Source organism: Labrus bergylta, chromosome 15 (genome assembly GCF_963930695.1).
Source record: "Labrus bergylta chromosome 15, fLabBer1.1, whole genome shotgun sequence".
Taxonomy (NCBI): domain Eukaryota; kingdom Metazoa; phylum Chordata; class Actinopteri; order Labriformes; family Labridae; genus Labrus; species Labrus bergylta.
This window is the reverse complement of record NC_089209.1, coordinates 15,672,063-15,691,737: the sequence shown is the minus strand read 5'-3', so window position 1 is coordinate 15,691,737 and position 19,675 is coordinate 15,672,063. Positions and strand designations below refer to the sequence as shown.

At 38.1% G+C, this 19,675-nt stretch overlaps 2 protein-coding genes across 8 annotated transcripts; one reads left to right on the top strand and one right to left on the bottom strand.

Moving 5' to 3' along the window:
* Window positions 1-93: 93 nt before the first annotated feature.
* tpd52l1 (tpd52 like 1) lies at window positions 94-15,775 on the top strand. Of its 7 annotated transcripts, XM_065963531.1 has the most exons (11): window positions 99-242; window positions 2,370-2,468; window positions 3,680-3,889; window positions 6,127-6,147; window positions 7,116-7,234; window positions 7,337-7,485; window positions 9,570-9,671; window positions 12,044-12,058; window positions 12,615-12,653; window positions 13,196-13,256; window positions 13,838-15,775. In XM_065963531.1, the coding sequence occupies exons 1-11, from the start codon at window positions 224-226 to the stop codon at window positions 13,958-13,960; spliced, it is 957 nt and encodes a 318-aa protein (XP_065819603.1). In that variant the 5' UTR covers window positions 99-223; the 3' UTR covers window positions 13,961-15,775. The 7 variants fall into 7 exon arrangements, with proteins under 7 accessions (XP_020497713.1, XP_065819603.1, XP_065819604.1 ...); XM_065963532.1 differs by lacking the exon at window positions 12,044-12,058; XM_065963533.1 differs by lacking the exon at window positions 12,615-12,653.
* Window positions 15,708-19,643, bottom strand: hddc2 (HD domain containing 2). The gene is made up of 6 exons (XM_065963537.1): window positions 19,351-19,643; window positions 17,774-17,895; window positions 17,405-17,511; window positions 17,188-17,252; window positions 16,968-17,106; window positions 15,708-16,774 (listed from the first exon to the last, which is right to left on the bottom strand). Exons 1-6 carry the CDS (start codon window positions 19,453-19,455, stop codon window positions 16,626-16,628), a joined length of 687 nt encoding a protein of 228 aa, XP_065819609.1. The 5' UTR covers window positions 19,456-19,643; the 3' UTR covers window positions 15,708-16,625.
* Between the last annotated feature and the right edge of the window lie 32 nt (window positions 19,644-19,675).

The window sequence follows — 19,675 nt, the reverse complement described above, 5'->3', positions numbered from 1 at the left end:
TGAGCGCAGATAACAGCCAGGATCTATGTCCGGTTTGTGAATTAAGCAAATTACAACAGCGCGAGCCCATTGGCTCGAGCTCGAGGCTCCGCCTGAGAGCTGGCCCGGCGCGTGACAGCCTAGGAAACCCGAGTACACACCTATGGTACACACTGACCTGAAGACCTGGTGCTGCGCGTGCTGTCTCAGGAGGTTATTTGGGAAGTTCACCTGGCTGTAACTGATGGAGACCAGACAACAAGGTGAGTTGGTGTCGGTTAATGTTAAAAACAGGACTTTTATTCTTCAAACAGAAGTGATGCACAGTGGTTTGGTTGTCGGCAGTTGATCTGATAATGAGCTGAACTTGAATGAAGGCTGAGTGCATACGTCACTGCTCTGAGGTGAAGGAAACAGAAAACAAAATGTATTTTCTTACATGGAAAATTAAATATCTGCAGGCCTTGTGACCTACTGTGCAATTCTGGAGTGCTAACACTTCACTAAATACAATTGATTTACTTATCAATGAGTTGTGTTGTGCATATATGTAACTGAGGCTACTGTGCAATTTCTTGTGCAACACAATGCTTCAAATTTTCTTTTTTCCTTTGCTTTTTCTTAAAAAAAAACGTGCTTTTTCCAGTGATCTAACTGACAAGATTTACTATGCCACAAGCATGCAGAAATGAAGCATCATGGAGCACAGTTGGCAGGTGCTCTGTAGGTTTGTTTTATTGTTTTCTCAAGACATCAGAGCAATTTCAGACAGAACTAAGTCCTTCAGTAGGATGCTGACTGGTGGTCTGATGCATGAGGTTTCACTTATTTTGGGTGTTTCAAACCAGTGCTATGCTCAGTTGATCTCTGATCTCTGAAATGTGTTCCTGTTAACCATCAGGTAGATTCAGTTACTGTGAACCAAGCTTTAAACTAAACAGTGTAGTCTTAAACCCCAAAATACAAGAGTGCTAATATCAATTCTTTAGAAATCTTAGAACAGATGCCATCATTTTCATTAAACTGTAACCTTTTCACATTTAGTTCTACTTTTAAACATTCAGATGCAATCTCTCTGTGATTCATCCTTTGTTTACGGACAGTGTGCAAAATGAGGCATGACATAGTCGAGGAGTGCAATGACTCCCACATCAGTGCAGTGAGTGGGATGGAGGTACTGTTTATTCATGCAGGTACTTCATTACATGCCTTTGCATTCCAGGTCTGAATGTTTGCCTTTGGTTAACTGAGGGTCAGCAGGTCTTTTCCATGAAACTAGCTCCGCATGGAAATTAGTATTTATGATTGAGTTATTGGCTCATAAAGCACCCAAAAGGTTTCTAATCTATTACACTAATAGGAGTATTTTAGTATATGTTCTTTAAACTTTCCCATGACAATGCTGCTGTAATTAGCTAGTTGAATCTTGGGCATGAAAAAGGGTCAGTCATATACCGCTGTTTGACAGAACTGAAGGCAACTTGGCCCCGAGTTCAGCTTCAATTGATTTTGCAGCCATATGACCATCCCCAGGCCTCTGATTTAGCATAGCCACATGACCAGTGGGCCAAATGGGAGTCTTGTGACCAGAGGTATTCATCCACAGGCAAAAGGGAAGGGGGGAGGAAACAGAAATAAGAGAGAGTAAAGAGAAGGATAGTTAAAATGTATATTTATTAAATACTATTTTTTGTTGATGAACAGCAAACTGCCCATGAAAAACATCAGACTGGTTTAAAAGAGGCTACGTTAAGATGCTTTAACTTCTTTTTGTTTTAGCAATCAGCCACATTAAGTTTTGAGCATACTGCTAAATGTAGCCCATTGAATCTGCTTCTGTGAAACATGTTATGTTAACTTGATGGTTGAATTGTTATGTCATCCACCCTTCATGTTTTTTGTTGAACACTGACCTTTTCTTTCGTTTAGCCTCTTACCAGTGGATCAAAAAATGACACTAGAAGGAAATCACTGTTAGTGAAACAACACTCTGCTTCCTCTTGCACTACTGGAATTATAAGAGATTTCATCAGCAACCAGAGTACTCACGTTGCTCAATAACCACCTTGCATAAGATCTCATTGTTAACTCTGTTAGGCATAGTTCTGCTTCCCAGGACGATATTGTGTATGGTAAGAATCGGGTGAATCCTGTTTTAACAGCTCAAAGAATTTAAATCTATGCCACAAAGGGTCAAAAGTCAGACTTCCTGTTCCTGTGCAAACGCAGAATCAAATAAACTGTTAACTGCTCAGTAATGGAACAGACCTCGCTGTCAAGTTACTGACCGAGCCTGGATGGACATGGGAGAAACACCACAGTGTGTGTCTCTGTGTGTATATAACCAGTTCTCTTGTCTCCTCTCACCCTGCTGCCTTGCTCCGCTGCAGAGTTGTACTCTAGTGTTCTGAGCGAAGCAGTGGTGGACTGGGGCAGCATGGGTCCCGGAGAGGAATGGGTTAACTCATCCACACACGAGGGAGAGCAGGGTAAGACTCAACTCTCCCAGATTAGAATAAAACATCAATCCACACTGAATCACGGGGTGTAAAATCAGATCAGAGGAAGTGACGTCAAAGTGTGTGCGTTTTGCTCTCTGACATCACTGACTTGAGTTATTGCAGAAAATGGTATTAGGTTTAAAGGACTTTTTTATCGAGATGAGTGAGGCAGCAGTTTGTATCCCTGTTAGAATCAGATTATTACCAGAAGGTTGGATGAGTTCTATCTGAGCACTTACATTTAATTTACGACCTGGAAGACAGCAAGGCTTAGATCAGAGCACTTTTGAATAACAAAACGTTTGTTTCAATTGTCATCACAATTTCTCAGAGTCCAAATTTATGTCCTTAAAACTAAAGAGAATAGAGACACATTTTCATGTTTCGCTTGACTCAAAAGAAAATCAATTCAAGTATGAAGCTGGATATAGGCCTATTGGTACTAATATGATTATAGAAATCACAATCAAAATATGTTGTTGGTTATATTTGTGCTCACTGGCCTTCTTTGCCATTAGATGCTTTTGTTCCTTGGCTCCTAACTAGTTGCTGGTATGACAGTTGTGACTCCAGCCTCTTTAAGAGAGCAATTATAACGTGTGAGAAGCAGAATCCAGACCATTTGTTTTGGGACGTCACTACTTTGTATGTGGACACTTGTTTTAAAGCATTGAGATTTTGGCCATCACCATCTTGCTTTTTGGTGAAGCTGAGGTGACCATGATTGTTCACTGGCGCAGATAGGCCTACTCTTTGCTAAAGTATTTCCCTATCTTGGTTAACTAATTGCCATGGTAGCAACTTCTGAACTAAAGTCATCTTATTTATCTTGTTCCACAAATCAGCCTTTTTTTTTTCTTAAGCGCTGGAGTCACCCCCTACTTCCCTAAAAAGATGTAACACCGACTTTTATGCAGTCTTTTATCGATACACAATGTCCTGCATACTAGCATTTATTAAGAGATGGACAAAAATTAAGACGCAACTGCGCGAGTGGACAATAATTTCCCCAGTAAGAAATGATTCCCTGGTAATGACATCATTAAACACCACTAACTAGCCCTTTATTCTGGTAAGGGATACATCCTTTGTTAGCTAAAATATAACTTAACAGGTAATCATCTGAAACATAAGACAAAGCTATCATTCTTTGTTTAATCTAAGATATTGAAACTGTAACAGACTGTAACTTTGTTCAGGTTTGAATGAGGGTTTGTTTTCCCGGATTGACGAAGAATCTGTGAAAGAGAAGTCATACTGTGAAGACTTTGCTCCAGTGGCCCAAAATGGGAAAAATCTCGCAGAAAGCAGTACAAGTTGTCAAGAGTATAATCCCTGGGGTCAGACATCACAGTCGCAGGCCAACTGCGTCATGTCTACCTCTTGGGATATGCAACTGGAAGACAAAGGTGAAGAGGGATGTAGACTATAGAGTAGAAGATATTTCACTTTGGTTGAACATTTACTACCCCTGACCTCGAGCCTGCACAGGTTTACAGCTTACAGCTCCCTCTGAGGACACAGAGGTCAACTGATTTGTGTTTTGTCTGGTAATCTTGGGCAATAGCTTTTTACAGAAACTAAATCCAATTGATAAATTGGGGTATTGTGAGACTTTTTCTTTGTACATGGGGCAACCAATACAAGTAAAAACAGATTAAGTTTGGATTGGGCTTTAAACCAATGTGTGCTGGGCGGAAATGGAACTAACAAAAACTCAATTAAAGAATTAAATATAGAAAACATCAACAAATCCACACGATAAGAGGATTTTTGAGACTTGATAGGTTTAGGGCAAAGTGTGGTGTATGACATTACTTTCTATTGACTATGGCATAAACGATAAAATACACAGCAAGCCTTTTCTTCTTAGTTGTAAAAATAATCACAGCAGCTGAAAAGTATAAATTAGTTTCTGTTGGAAATGTTCTTCATAGCAACATACAGGCTTTGCCTCATCTGAGATTTAAATAAACTTTTATCAAATAAACTAAGTACATGAAATAAGTCCAATACATTTCGTTGTGGTGTTTACAAATATCATTTATCGACTGTTGCTGTTTGATTATGTTGACTGTTCAACCAAAGTCAAATTGCCTTAACAAATGTTCAGACATAGTTCCTACAACATTGTGAGCAAGGGGTACTTAGGTAATGAACAAAGGTACATTTTGAGGCAATGTAAATGGCAAATCCTTTGATTTATAATAAATACACTAACAAAAAATAAAACTGTTCTTGAAATAATAATTTACCAGCATTTTGCAAGATGTCTGTTGACATTGCTTTAAAAAACTAACCAAAGTCACAACATCAACCCTCTCCATCTAATAGAGAGCAGTACGTCATAGTTTTGACATAGTGCCAATATTTGATAAGTTGTTCTCAGAACCAAAGCTTACTTTGTATCTAACTGATTTCATGCTGTGACCCATGACTGAGATCATGAAGTTTCAGCATTCTTCACATACCAGCAGACGGGGAAAATGCTTCAGCAATGTATTATATTACAAATGACAAGGACAGTCTTTTGGAGCAAACACTTATTTTTGCTGTCATTTTAAAGAAGAAGATCTCGTAAAAATTGCAGAGCAGATCCATTGATATTAATAATGTAAGATTCACTTGAACACTGTTCGTTTTGTTTCCATAATGACTGTAAAACATGTGACTCTCACAAACATTTCTTATACATCCGTCAGACACAGAATAGAAACTCCTTTCTCACAAAGACACAGCTTGTGGAAAGGAAGCAGCATTAGCTTGAAAAAAATACAATTGCTAAAACAAACCTGCGTTAGCTAGAACGGAATTTGTGTTATCAATAAATAAACCACTTTTAGCTTAAAAAAAACAGTGGTAGCTACAAAGGAATCATGATATAAAGAATCCTGAGTAGCTAAAAGAAACCCAGTTATCAATTAAAACACCTCTTTACTAGAAAAACAACTATGTTATAAAACCACCCCTTAAATAAAATGTTAAAGAAACCTGCGGCAGCAGAAAGGAAATCCAGTTAGCTGTAAAGATGGCTAAAAGAAACCTGTGTCAGCTTGAAGGAAACCTGTGTTAGCTAACACAGACACCTCTTTTAGCTATATAAACAACTTCATTAACTGAATTAATAAAAGTCGGCCTATAAAATAAACAGTATTAGCTCAAAGGGAACCTAGCTTGCTATAGCATGTAAATTAACAAGGACTTATGACCGGTAGGAATTATTCTTGTGCTCATGCTGGCATTTTAGAGATCTTCTTGAGGCTTTGTGAGCCAAAGAAAGGATTTGGTCGGAGACTCCCCTTGCACTTAGACAGTTATGAAAGCTTCCAACTGAGCCAAAGGGGTTTTAATATCTAATTGTCCTGCTGCTGTGTGATGTAGTCAGAAATAGCTTCTAGCTATAGAAAGGCCTGCCTGGTTCATGCTGTGCTTTAGTTTGTTTTGCTGTTAGCTATACTTGTATACTTGTGTGTGTTTTCTGCATGTGTTGCTGAGCCCCCTCTAACTTTTGATTTTGAAGCATTTAGATGTGAACTGAGTTTTATTTGAGTGTCTTCTTTGGTGAGTGGACAATATGTCTGTTTTCTTCCCAGTTTTCACTGACTTTTCTCTGTCCTGATCTGTTTTATAATGCTTCCACATTAAGAGAGGGGACGTCTCGCAGCAGGTACAGTAGGCCTAATCCTTTCATTTACATTCATCACCATTGTGTAAACAGTTACATACCGAATCATTAACCAAGGTCTACCAACAACACAATGACACCATAGACTACATTAGCTTACTTCCATGGTTCATCCTGCTGTTTGCTGTTGATGTGAATCATCTATCTGTATGCATTGTGTAAGTTTGTGTTTATTATTTTGTTTTTCACCATGTTTTTTTTGTTTGTTTTTGTTATGTTGGCTCACATATCCCGCTATTTTAAAAAAAACTCTTGCAAATACATATACTGATTTTAATCAGTTTGTGTCATCTTTCAAATAATTCTCAGCTATGCAGAAACAAATGCAAAATCTTGAAACTTAATTACGGCTTTTAAAATATGTCTGCTGCATCATAAGAGTCATCTGATTCATATGAGCAGTATGATTTTGTGTATAGGACGCAGTTCTGTTTTCAGAGGTAAGTACAGTGTGGAAGTTTTGTTATAAGATGTTTCTGTGAGAGGCAAGAAGGACGGTAAATCATATTTTTCCTACAAAGGTTTACAGAAAGGTTGATGCCTACATTCGTTCTTCATTATATATTTTGTGTGACATATTGAATTTAACTTTATATTCATTCTGTTCTGACAAACAGCATCTTGTTTGTTTGTGTGTGCGAGGCACAGTCTGTAGTGATGGTTAGCTGTGTTAAAGCAAGATAATCCATGTCAGTAAATCCAGATTACAGCTCCACGGCCTGCAGCCACAGATTACATAACACTGAGACAGAGCCCATCAGGCATACACAGACAGACATATGTGGAGTCAGACATAGAGACACGACTATAAAAAAGGAAAAATGACAGATACACTTTAGAGATATAGGCATCATAATCTTATCAGTATCATCATTCCTTTGTTTCTTTATATCTCAGATAGAGGTTTAAATGAAGTTTTCATCATTTGTGTGTTTGTGTGTTTCCTTCAGGATATCTGGACTCAGATCCACTGAGAGAGGCTGATGAAGATTTAGTCTCTGAAGTCAACTTAAACAACTCCATCATCACAGATGAGGAGAGAGAGGAGATTCAGCAAGAACTAGCTAAAGTACGTTGAACATGTTTCGACCATTTAATGAGAACAAGAAGTCGAAATAAAGCAGCAAGAGGAAGGATGTCTTTTAAAGCTCTTTGTCTTGATGTTTTCCAGCTGGAAGAGGAGATCAGCACACTGAGGCAGGTTTTGTCGTCCAAAGAGAAGCAGCATGCAGAGCTCAAACAGAAACTGGGCATCAATCCGCTGAGCGAGATGAAAAACAACTTGAGCAGAGGCTGGCAAGACATGCAGACCTCTACGGCGTAAGTGTAAAAGGAGATTATTATCCTCTATTTGCTGTCAACATAGATGCCCTTTAACCAAACACAAAAAAGACACACATGCACACGGAGAGCAGGTAAAACAGCGTAAAGATACTTTCTCACACTGAGTGTCTGTTATACACACAGATATCAAAAACCCAATTAAAAAGACATAATCCTGTTTTGCTCTTAGCTGTGCTGCATGTTTGTTATCTTTGTTTTGCTCAGATACAAACCAGATTAAAAACAAATCAAGAGGCTACTCAGGGCCAAAGGCAATCACTGACCTCACTAAGTCCTGCTTAGTTACTGAAAATCACAATAGTGCATCCAATTCATGCCAATCAAATCCATCCTCCTCTCCCATTGACATGATAATAATATCCTACAATATTTCCAGACTATTATGATTATATAACTTGTACACTACTCTTATAATGCTCTGCGACGCTCCTCCAAATTAGGATATTTTCTGATCATAGAGCTATCTTTTTCAGCATGCAGAGAAATAACCTCATATCCTCATTGGACCACAAGCTGGGAGCTCTAACTCAGACACCAAGAGACAGAGAGGAGCAAAGCAATCGTCTCAAAAGGCCTCCAGTCTTATCCAGTTACACTTCAACCTGAAGATCACTTTACAAACACTGGCCCTCCTCATCTATTATGAACTAGATCTCGGGAAAAACTAGCTGATGATGTGGAATCCATGACACGAATGTGAAACCCGGGAAAAAACATGAATCAAGCTAAAATGTACATTGAAAATCTATGATCGATATTAAGAGTGATCAGAAGCATTAAGGTGATGTTAACCAGTATATAAAGTGGGTCAACTGGTCATGACTAGATTGCCAATGATATATAGATTTGACCATATAATAGGCAGAAATGCTGTTTCAGTTTATACTGTTTTTTATATGGGCCAATAAAAAACCCTTTTTAAAGCAACATATCATGCAGTGAACAATGCGCAGGGTGATTTAGAAATGAGGTCATCCTGTGCTTAAGAACGTATTTTTCAACCAAATACTATACGATACTCTCAGCACTGTCTACAGTAGGGAAGTATTTTTTTTTTTATCTACATCTATTATCATACTTTTTATTTGTGGTTTTAAGTCATTTCCTGATTTTACCGATCCACTTTTAAAAAAATTCAGATATGTACTGATACTGATTACGATATTTCTTTAATATTACTTATTAATGGTGTTGGTATTATGTGTAAGGTTACACAAAGCTGTAGTAAACACGGCATTGAATTTCTTAATGAGAAAGCAAAAACAATAATCATAATAATTAGAAATGCATCAGAATTCAAAATATTACAAATACATTTATTTGAACTTAGTTCTGGTTTCACATATGAACAGGAAGCAGCAACAACTGTCAGGTTTTCAAATTAAACATTTTAAACTGAATGTTAAGAGTTGTACTTTTGATCACATAGAAGGAGCTGTTCCATCTCGTCTTAATGGAGAGGATTATATCATTATTATGATATCCGTTACATAAATGACGTCAATATCAGACCTGATACTGATAATAGATCAGATCTGTCCCATCTCTAATCAAATCTAAACCCCCTCCTACTTTCATCACACGCTCACATTAAGAGTACAAATGTAATCTAGAAGGAAAAAGGGTTTGTAGGTTAAGAGGAGGGGTTCAAAATGAAAATGAAACCCCCCAAAAAACAACAGAGTTAGTGAGAGTAAAGACACTATATAGACAAATTATTTCAGAACAATTTATCTGACTTTTATTTCTGTTCATTTCTAAAAAAAACAACAACATTAAAAAGCAGTGATGGCCGGCCAGATCCCCCACTTTGATTTGATGACATTTGTTTATTGAGCAGTTATCTCTCTTATGTTTCTTCGCTTTTTTGTCATATGTATTGTACATGAGAGATAACCGTGTTTGTTTAGGCGCAGAGTTGAGTGCAAGTTTGCATGTAGGAAACGTGTTCCAGAACGCTGATGAAGCGCGTCCGTTGTTGTTTTTGCTGTTCTGATCCAGATAAAGGAAACTTACAGGACTCTTTTTAATGTTTTCAATGTACCCTCTTTGTGTTTCAGCTATAAGAAGACGTCAGAGACACTGTCCACAGCAGGGCAGAAAACCTCAGCAGCCTTCAGCACACTGGGCAGCGCCATCACCAGAAAGTTTGGAGACATGAGGTAAACAATAACCTCATTTCTTCTTATCTAGGGAATGCTATCTGTGTTGACCTGTGATGTATAGATGTTGGGACGCAAGTCGCACGCTGAGTTTGGTTGCAAACTTTCAAAGCCCAGCCTTCAGCACTAGTTCCACGTCGATCATATTCACAGGCACTTTTCTTGTGCTTTCCATCCCCATCCCTCACAGAGAGATTTTGAGGCAGATTTTGACTCTTGCTCTATCCAGCTCAGGGGAAGTTGAGATTACGTAAACTCACATTAAGCTGCTTTCTGTGGGAGCTGAAGGGCCAGAGGCAAATCTTTCTCTCGCTTTGTCTCTTTGCTTTTCTGTCTCTCCCTGGTCGCTCTGTTTGAGACGCTGAAATTCAGAACAAAGTGTGCCAGACAGCGTTAGCGTTGTTATGCACGGAAATAAATAGAGCATCATGTGTGTATGGTAGCAAGAGAGAGAGAGAGAGAGAGAGAGAGAGAGAGAGAGCGAGAACGTGGGCCTGTGTGCGTTCACGTGTGGCAGTGCATGTTGAAGAAATCATTCCCCATGTGTGTAGAGGAAAGAGACAAGGACAGTGTCACCTGTTTTTAAATCAAGAGTAAACACCTGAAGACAACTTGATACATTTATTAGCAGCTTTGATCAAATGACAATCACAGGAATCTTTGCAAAGAAGACAAACAGGGGGAAGGGGTAGTCCTGGTTGAATTGCATCATATTGTGTTGGTGGAATATAAAGTGCTCAAAGGAAACAATTGATTATTTTTGGTCATTACAGCATGATTGGTCTTGAGTTTCTGATCCCTCGGAGGTATGTTTCAGGCTCCTGGTGTGCAGAGGATTGATGCAGTGCATACACTTAGCATGTACTTTTTTTTTGCTGAAGTTTGTTTGAAGTGTTTCAAGTGTGTTCTTGCATGTTCTTTCTTACCCCATCAGTACAATTTTCTAACCATTTTCAAACTCATTTTCTTTATAGTTTTATTTTGAAAAGATACAGCATGTGAACAATCTGTTAGACTTTTTGTTCGTCACATATTTACTTTCTATTGTATAAAACAAAACATACCTCAACATAATGATCAATACCATAATAAAAATGCGTATTTCTTAATCAGATTTCTAGATGACCTCTCAAATGTTCTGACTTTATTTCTAGAAATAACAAACTATTTTGTGTCATTTAATACATCAAGAACTATTAACTTTTCATTATTTGGATTGCTACTTTACCATTAGGGCCGGGAATCTTTGGGTGTCTGACAATTTGATTCGATTTTTTTGGGGTCACGATTCGATTCAGAATCGATTTTTGATTCAAAACTATTCTGGATTCATGAATCCATGGATTCAAAGTTTATTTATGAATTAGTCCATACTTCAGGATCTGCTCTATTTGAAATTCTACTTAGTGAAAGAGCTTGCCTTTTTTTGACTGCTCAAAAAAGCAGTTATTATTACCCTGGTTCCCTCGACAAGAAGTCATGGGAATTTTCTATTGGATTTTGGATTATTGCAGAAAAAATAAGCTCTCTCTGACAAACAAAAGTTTCTGATACTCAAATGTTTTGTTCATTGGGATAATCCTCACAGGCATAAATACAATCCCAAGAACAAAAAAACCCCCTCAAGTTTAACCGTAAAATGACATGACTGTATGGCTGCGTCACCACCACTGGGATTACAACTGTTACTTGTTCGGTGTGATAAATGTGATTATCCCTGACAACCTCTGTGGTTTCATAAAGCTATCTGTGAGAAACCTCATCTTTTAAAAGAAGAAAGCCTTATGAATCAGAGGGTCGGGTATTTAACTGGTGTGTTTTTATGTCGTAGAAGAAGATCTAAAAATCTCTTCAGCTTTTGATAACCACGGCCCTAACTTTAAAAAAAAAATCTTTGTTTTTGAGACAAGGGGACTGAAAAGTGTAGATCTGCGGACTTATTTCCTGGTCTAGGAATCTGTCATACCACAGTCAACAACTAACTTTTTTTTTGTTCAATTAGCTAGATCATTTGTTGGTGGACAACATTTTCTGTAATTATCATCTCCATGGAAACATGTATGAAGGAGTGCCATTAACTGTGCGTGTAGAGAGAGAAAGTTTAATTTTTACGTTGTACTTCAAATATATTTTGGTATATATATTTTGCATGTCTGTATATGGGTGAGATAAAGTGTTGTTTGCTGTCTCTTTACTTCCCTAAATGATATCAAGTCGTCATCACTGCTTGTATTACCAGCGTAAGGTAACTCTTTCATGAAGCATTTGTTTATATTAATAACTTAACTGTTCCACCTGAAGAGAATTGGAAAGACTTTTTCTGTTTCTTAAAGTATCTAAAATGTTTCCATCTTTTTCCATGCTTTCCAAAGGTCCAACTCTATAGGGTAAGAATAATCACACAGCTGCTCATTTCACATTACTTTCCCTGCCTGTACGTTAAAGCGTCTCAGGCTGCGAGTCTTAAAGAAGTGAATCAGAGTCAGATCTGCTGATAGGACAAACCGGTTTGTACATACTCACATAGTAAGCCCAGTCTGGTTCAGTAAAGGCAACCTTCACGGTGGAGCTTCTGGTGTTCGAAATGATCTCAATGAATCATGGGAAAAAGGTGTCATGAACTACTACAATCTAGGAGGTCTTCAATTTTGAGCTCTCGTTTACTGAGCTGAACAGATTGTTGAAGATTCAGAGGATGCTTTCTCCTTTTTGTCTGTGTCGATGTTGGAGATGTTAGCTACTTTTCTACTTCTCTCAACCAGTTGAAATATCTTTAAAATCTCAGTTTCATCCCCTTTAAGGCACAGAAATAATCACAATAAAAAAAAAGAACGACTTGTCTGGCTAAAACTCTGCTGGCTTTTTTTCTTCACTGTTTGTGTGTCTTTGTGCATGCTCTGTGCTAATCATTACCTCCTCTCTCACCACGCTCTCTGGGGACAGCTACTCTATCAGACACTCTATGAGCATGCCCGCCATGAGGTAACCACTCTGTGCTTTCTTGCTTTTGTGTGTTTGTGTGTGAGTGAGTGAGAGAGAGAGAGAGAGAGAGTCAGTTTTATTCATGTATGATCTATTTTTTCTCCCTAATTTCTGACACAATGTTCACGTAATGCAACACTGTTCAATAACCAGATACGGAGTTACATTAGTGTGTGTGTTTTAGAAAAGTAAATGTTTCCTTCACTGACATTTATAGAGGGAATTTCAGCATCTTAAGTTTATTTTTAAAGGTGGAAATATTGAAATCAAGTCATTGAAATAGTATTTTCGCATGCATATATCCCACGCCCTTGTTTTTGTTCTCTTTATCACATGCATGTGTATACACAATAAAGTGTCTGTTCTTTATAAAGGTTATCCTTAAGAAACAAGGGTTAAACATTGCCATGCGACAAATGCAAGCATGGTCTGTTTTAAAGGAGAGGATATCAGTGCCTGTATCTGTATTATTGTTACAGATACTAGATAGTCTATGCTTTTGTTCTAAAATAATCAATCTCTCTTTTTTTTTTTGTTTGCAGAAATTCTCCCAGCTTCAAGTCTTTTGAGGAGAAAGTTGAGAACACCGTGACCACTATCAAGGTGCGTTTTTGTGTGTTAAAGAAAGTTTGTTTAGAATCAATTCACAGCACCACTTCATTCAAGGTGTTAAAAATGCATCGTCATCATTAATATTGTTTTTTTTAACATTTTAATGAGATCACATGACTTTGTGTGTACTGGTCCTTGTCAGAGAAATAGTGAGGAATAGTCAGTCACTGAAAAGCCAGGCTCAAATTCTACTGTTTGCTGCGTCTAAAAGTGAAAGATGTCACAACTGGAACAGAACGTTATATTATGGTTGTAGTTGCTCTCTCACATTCTTACACTAAGCTTTTAAAAAAATAATTTGTTCTTCTACTTGTGCAGATAGTCGTACCTGTAGCAGCCCTTTATTCCTTTACCTGTGACAAAGGAGAAATAATGAATTGCTGATAACTTCTCTCTTATTTTGAAACTTCCTGTTTGAATATCAGGAATTAAGAGTTCCTCTATAACGTTATAACTAATAAAGTTGTTTTATAGTGGAAGTCTGCCTCCTGGAGTCTATTCTGAAGCACAGCAGCATGGCAGGAATGCCATGTCTATGAGTTGATATACATATATTTGCATTTTTTGAACAGACAAAGGTTGGTGGTTCAGAGTCTGGAGGCAGCTTTGAGGACGTCCTCTCCTCTGCAGCGAACGCCAGCTCTCAGGACACGCCCACCAGCCCCTTGACGGACAGCACTGAGAAGACGTGTTAGAGCTGCAGCAACAGCACGAGGCGGGACTTAAGCCAAGAACTCTGACCAATGCTGTATCCCAGCACCTAACTACTCAAGGCTCCTGCTGAAATTTCACACTTTTATTGGATAACAAAAAAAAGTCTTCTTCTCTGCAACAACAAAAAAATCCAGTATATGGTAGAAAATTGACACCATTCACTCCAAATATCCCAAAGCTTTAAGAATTGTTTTTATTATGAGCAGGCAAGACCAAACAAACGGCCCTCCAAGCCATGTTTAACCACAGGTGTGGATCAGATGAAGGCTAAGGGGAAAGCAGTCAAGCCTTTAGTAAACATTTATGAAATTTCAGGAGGATTATGAGCCAAGTCAAAGTCAGCTTGTGGGGCTGAAAACTCAGCTGACAAATCACAGCTTGAATTCACAAAATACAAGGCTCTGACTTCTACTCAGCTTCCATTCCCTGATGCTAAAGTTTCAAAACTCTACAACATCAACACATAACTTTAATACCAAGAAGGAAAAAAGTCGGGGGGGGGGGGGTATTTTTTAGCAATATATTTTTGCTTTAAACAACACTTTAAAGTTTTAACTATAAACCGGTACTACTTTTTACTAAAGAAATGTTTAAATATGGCTTAAAATCCAAGTTAAAGTCCTGGATAAAACTGTAACATGTACAAATGATTTCACACTAAAACAGGAAATCCTCTTCAGACATCTAAAAGTTTCTTTTTGCTGTAATACTACTTACTATGTAAAAAATACATATAACACAGATATACCCATTTTCTGCTGCCGGCAGTTTGCGTTGGAGCCCTCTTCAATTTCATAATTGAACTGAGCACACATTTTAGGTTGGTGCATTGTTACTAGAGAATAAAGTAGTCTGTAGAAAGAAAATGACCCTGTAGACTTGCCATGAGCCGTGTAGTTTGGGCAAAAACAGGTTGTATTTTGAAATGTAACGATAGAGCATCTTTTCATGTTTTTCTTATGACAGAGTAGAAATGGGAAGTCAAAGAACAGAGAATTGATTTGTTACTTAACAAATGGAATACTCTGCTGGATGTTTAAAAAAAAAACAAAAAAAACACACAGCTGCTAAACAACTGTTACACATCAGGCTCATCCTGAAGGTCAACAGATGCTGACATGTCATGACCCTGATAACACACAAGGTTTTCACCTGCTCTAATAACACCACACCGGTTTCATTATGGACCAAAAAAAAAAACATCTTAAATTGATCACATGTAGCTGATATGAAATGTACAGTATATACCATGAATGTTAAATCCCACTGTAGCTGCAGTACTGCTGTAATTCAACCCTTCACAGTAAAGTGACCCAAAGCACTTCCCTGATTTTTAACACCCCTGTGCTGAACTAACTAGTTTGATACTGAAGAATGAGTTTTTACTACTTTTCTTTTCAAAGGTTGGTGCCACTAAATATTAAACACAGATTTGTATGTTTTTCAAAGTATCACTCTGTTCTAAGAAATATATATAATCTTTTTGGTGTTTTACTTTCTCATGTTTGTTGTAGATGTTTTAAAAGATGTTGTTGTCTTTGCTGTGGTTTGAAGAGACGCCTCGCATCATTTCATGTTTTCTGCACTCCGCCTGGTCGTCTTTTTATTCAGTGATGAGAGATGAGCAGCAGGAAAACCAAATAACTGAGGTGATGCTTGTTCTGTCTATTATGTGTCACATTGGTAGATGTGTTGGGTTGGACTTCAAATCAACTCTGCATCACTGTCTTGTTTCTCAAACATAATTTGTTACATTCAGATAAGGTTTTTTTTTTTTTTTTTAAACCTGTATGCAACTAATCACACAGCATTATAAACGACTGTCTATGGTTAATGTACGGATATTAAAAATTGTTTAAATCAACACAAACGTTGATATTACATGAAGCTCTCTTACTGATAATGATGCAAAACGAAGGTTAAAGAACCAAACGTACGACAGTTTCTGTAAAAATCTGCAGCGTACTTTAAAGAACATCCGCATCTGACAACTGTTGTGTCGTTTTTTAACAGCGCTGTATACTTAAGTATGCTGTTATCACCAACCACACTGCACTTTTCTTTTGGATAATCGTATTGTAGAGTAACGTAAACAGTGTTTCTAAATGCATTTGTCAAGGGATCCTGTTAACGCAAATTAATGTTGGAATACTTTAGCAGTTTCTCTATATGAGCAGTTTAATAAACTGTTAAGAGTTAAAGGAGCAGATTTCCCAACTAATGCGATTATAAAAAAAAGTCTTATTTAATTTTCAAACCATATTAAATTACATGATAATATTTTGAAACTTTATTGCATTTGTTGTCTGAGTACAATGCGTTTAATACGGATAGTGATGCAGTTAGTGTCCTCTAAAGTGCTTTATTAAAACATGCCGTCACAAACACTGGAGCGAAGCACTGAGGTAAAACAGGAGGGATGACGGGCTAATAAAAACTGTGTTCAATATCTAGGTATCTTCCTCAACACCTCAAAAGTAGGCGTGTCCTGTGATGCGTTTTTTTGCATACCTGTTGTTCACACACACTTTTGGTGTAACATTCCCTTGGCTGTGTGTGTGTGTGTGTGTGTGTGTGTGTGTGTGTGTGTGTGTGTGTGTGTGTGTGTGTGTGTGTGTGTGTGTGTGTGTGTGTGTGTGGCAGCCATCAGGAGGTGTGTGGTGTTGTACTTGGCTGGGAAGAGGCTGATGAAGATGATGGTGATGTCTTTGCATCATGTGTTTTGGTCACGTGGCATTCTCTCTCTGCATTCAAAGAGCTGAGGAGCTCGAGCACATCTGGGTGCTGGAAACGACCTGAGAGAGAGAATACAAAAAGAAAATAAATATAACAACACATGTCAATCAATATTTTTAGATGGAATAAATATCAAGAAGAAGAAAAGTGGGGAATCTTAAGAAACCTGTCCCAAAGTGTTATACATTTTCGTACAGAGAATTAAGGAGTGACTGATTATAAAAATCTAACAGAAACATTGTGGCGACTCACCCTCGGTGGAGTCAAAGAACTCCTGCAGTCTACCCGGCGTTCCCTCCAGCTCCTCATACTCGTGAGCCTGCAGGATCATCTCCAGGAGGTCAAACTCTTTCACCAACCTGGCCTCTGGACTGCCCTGGGTTTCATACTCCTGCAGGTGAGACAGACGTTTGTCCCTGTTTTTATAGTGAATGCATGATCACTCATAAAGGTACATACTAAAGTGTCATACCTCCCACAGTCCATAAATCTCCTGTTTGAGTCCCTCAGGCAGGAGACCTGATAGATGTCTCATTGCTTCCTGATACAGAGATGAGGAGATGTTACACGAGTATAATCGTTGGGTCGGGCTAATAAGAATAATACTTAATAATAAGCAGTATGACAGGGTCACTTAGTAAATATAATGGCTCAAGAAAACTTGACAGTCTGCTGTAGAATGTAAACACCTGCCTCCTCTCGTCTGTGTTTCTCTTCTTTACTGATGTTGTCAGATGGAGCAATATCTCCCACAATGCACTCAGCCATGTCATGAACCAGAGCCAGCTTTATGCATCTAAAGAAAGAATAATAAGCATAACTTGAGTTAATAGTCTGTCAAATAAAAAAATCACTATGCTGCATAATAAACACATTATTTATGCTTTTATTTACTTTACATGGGCTGAAATTAAGCTGTAGGGAATGAGTTGCTGTTTGGTGCTCTAATTGACATCAGCACAATGTCGGTAATTAATGTCAGTGGATACTAAACAATACATTAATTTTCATTATGGGGTTGAGTCTACGTGTGTGTTCACGCTGTGAGAAAGAAGTACCTGTTCTTGTCCACTGTGGGGTCTGTGATGGTCAAAGACATCATGGCCATGCGGTACATGTGGTCTGACACACTTTCAGGTTTCTTCACATTCCTGTACACCCAGCCTGTCCTTGGGACTCTCTACGGTTGACACCAACACATGAACAAAGAAAAAGATTTTAAAAAACATTTAGCCTTAAATATACTTTGTCTCACGACTTATTATGAGGGCTCTGTTTATTCTGTGTTAATCGGACAAGACAAGAAACAAGAAAATGTTCCTGTGAGCAGTAGATTACCCTGTGTTGTGTCTTTATAAACCAATACTAAAGTCATTAGGTAACTAGGAACCAGTCAAGGAAACATATTCACTAAATGATAACTATAACTACATCATTAATAAGTAATATTTCATTAAAATACTTGCTAATGTAATTATTCAATTATTCTGGAACAGACCCTTAAAGTACATTGTTGGAGCTATTTAATTGTGGTTAGAATTAGTTTTTGTATTTAGTTTACTAATATTTGGGTGGTGTTGTTTATTTAATTATTCTACATGTTTTCTTTATTTAGAAAAGATTTTGAGTCACGTTTTCTCTTTTGCTAGTTATTTGTTTAGTAAATTTTGTATTTTTGTTAGGTATTTGGGTAATACTGTGGGCACCGGAGATTATTTAAGTAAGAGGCAGGTAGAGGACCAGCATGCACCTGGGTGGGCCTTTTTTTTTTTTTTTTTACCAGATCAAGAGAGGCAGCAGGAGCCACGATTTTCTTTGTTCTTTGTTTTGTTTTTTTCCCTCAAATAAACCAGCAAAATACCGCAGCTCTTGCATGGACATTGGATTTCTTTTACCTGCGTACATTACATCCCCCATGGTGGTCATTTGATTATTTTTGATATTAGTTTATTTAGATTTTTTTGGACAAATAGCCACTACATGGGGCAGCAGTAGCTCAGTCTGTAGGGACTTGGGTTGGAAGACAAGTATGGAAGTTGGTCTGGTAGCTGGAGAGGTGCCAGATCACCTCCTGAGCACTGCCGAGGTGCCACTGAGCAAGGCACCAAACCCCCTCCCCACCACCAGCTCAGGAGCACCTGCTGTGGGCAGCTCCATCACTCTGACATCTCTCCCTTAGTGCATGTCCATAGGATCCTGTTTGTGTGCAAGTGTGTATGTACTTCAGCCTATGTGTGTGTTGCATGACTACAGATTGTAAAAACTGAAATTCAATAAAGTAAATCTTCTTCTTCTTACATACATAACACAACAGACCCCTCCTGTTTCCTCACAGTGACAGTATGAAGGTTTATTCTTTCTTGCTCTCAAGCTTATGGATGTTTTTTTAACAGTGTCTTCAATGTGTGCAATGTGTTAGGAGAATAATGAGATACACTTAAAAAAAAAAAAAGAAGCAAAATGCCAACTTAAATTACACTTCAAAAACAAAAAGTATGAAAAGTCAAACTAACTGTGAGGTTGAGCTCATAGACATTACAGCCTGTCCCAAAGGGGATCACTTTAATTAAACACTATTTGTTTGCACGAAACCACGTAACCAGAAGACGAGCAAGAGGCTTTAGAGAAGTCTTACTTTGAGCTGTCCGATAAGTTTCATAAACTGCAGCATATTACTCATGCCGGCTGCTTTCTCCATGGTCGCCGCCATTACTGTGTCCTCTGACCCGGATACAAACATTGTGTTGCCTGGGTGGCAGCAGTGACGTAGACACTGGGTGGCAGTATAAACAACAACAACAAGCACTGCGAGCACTTAAATACCCTTTTAATTGTGTCGATTAGATATCTGCGTCGAAGAAAATATATAAGCTCAAAAGCTTTAATCTGTTCTCGGTTTACAAACGACACAATCACCTGGTTTTCGCAGTTGTCGAAACGACAGGCGGCGGTATCGGAAA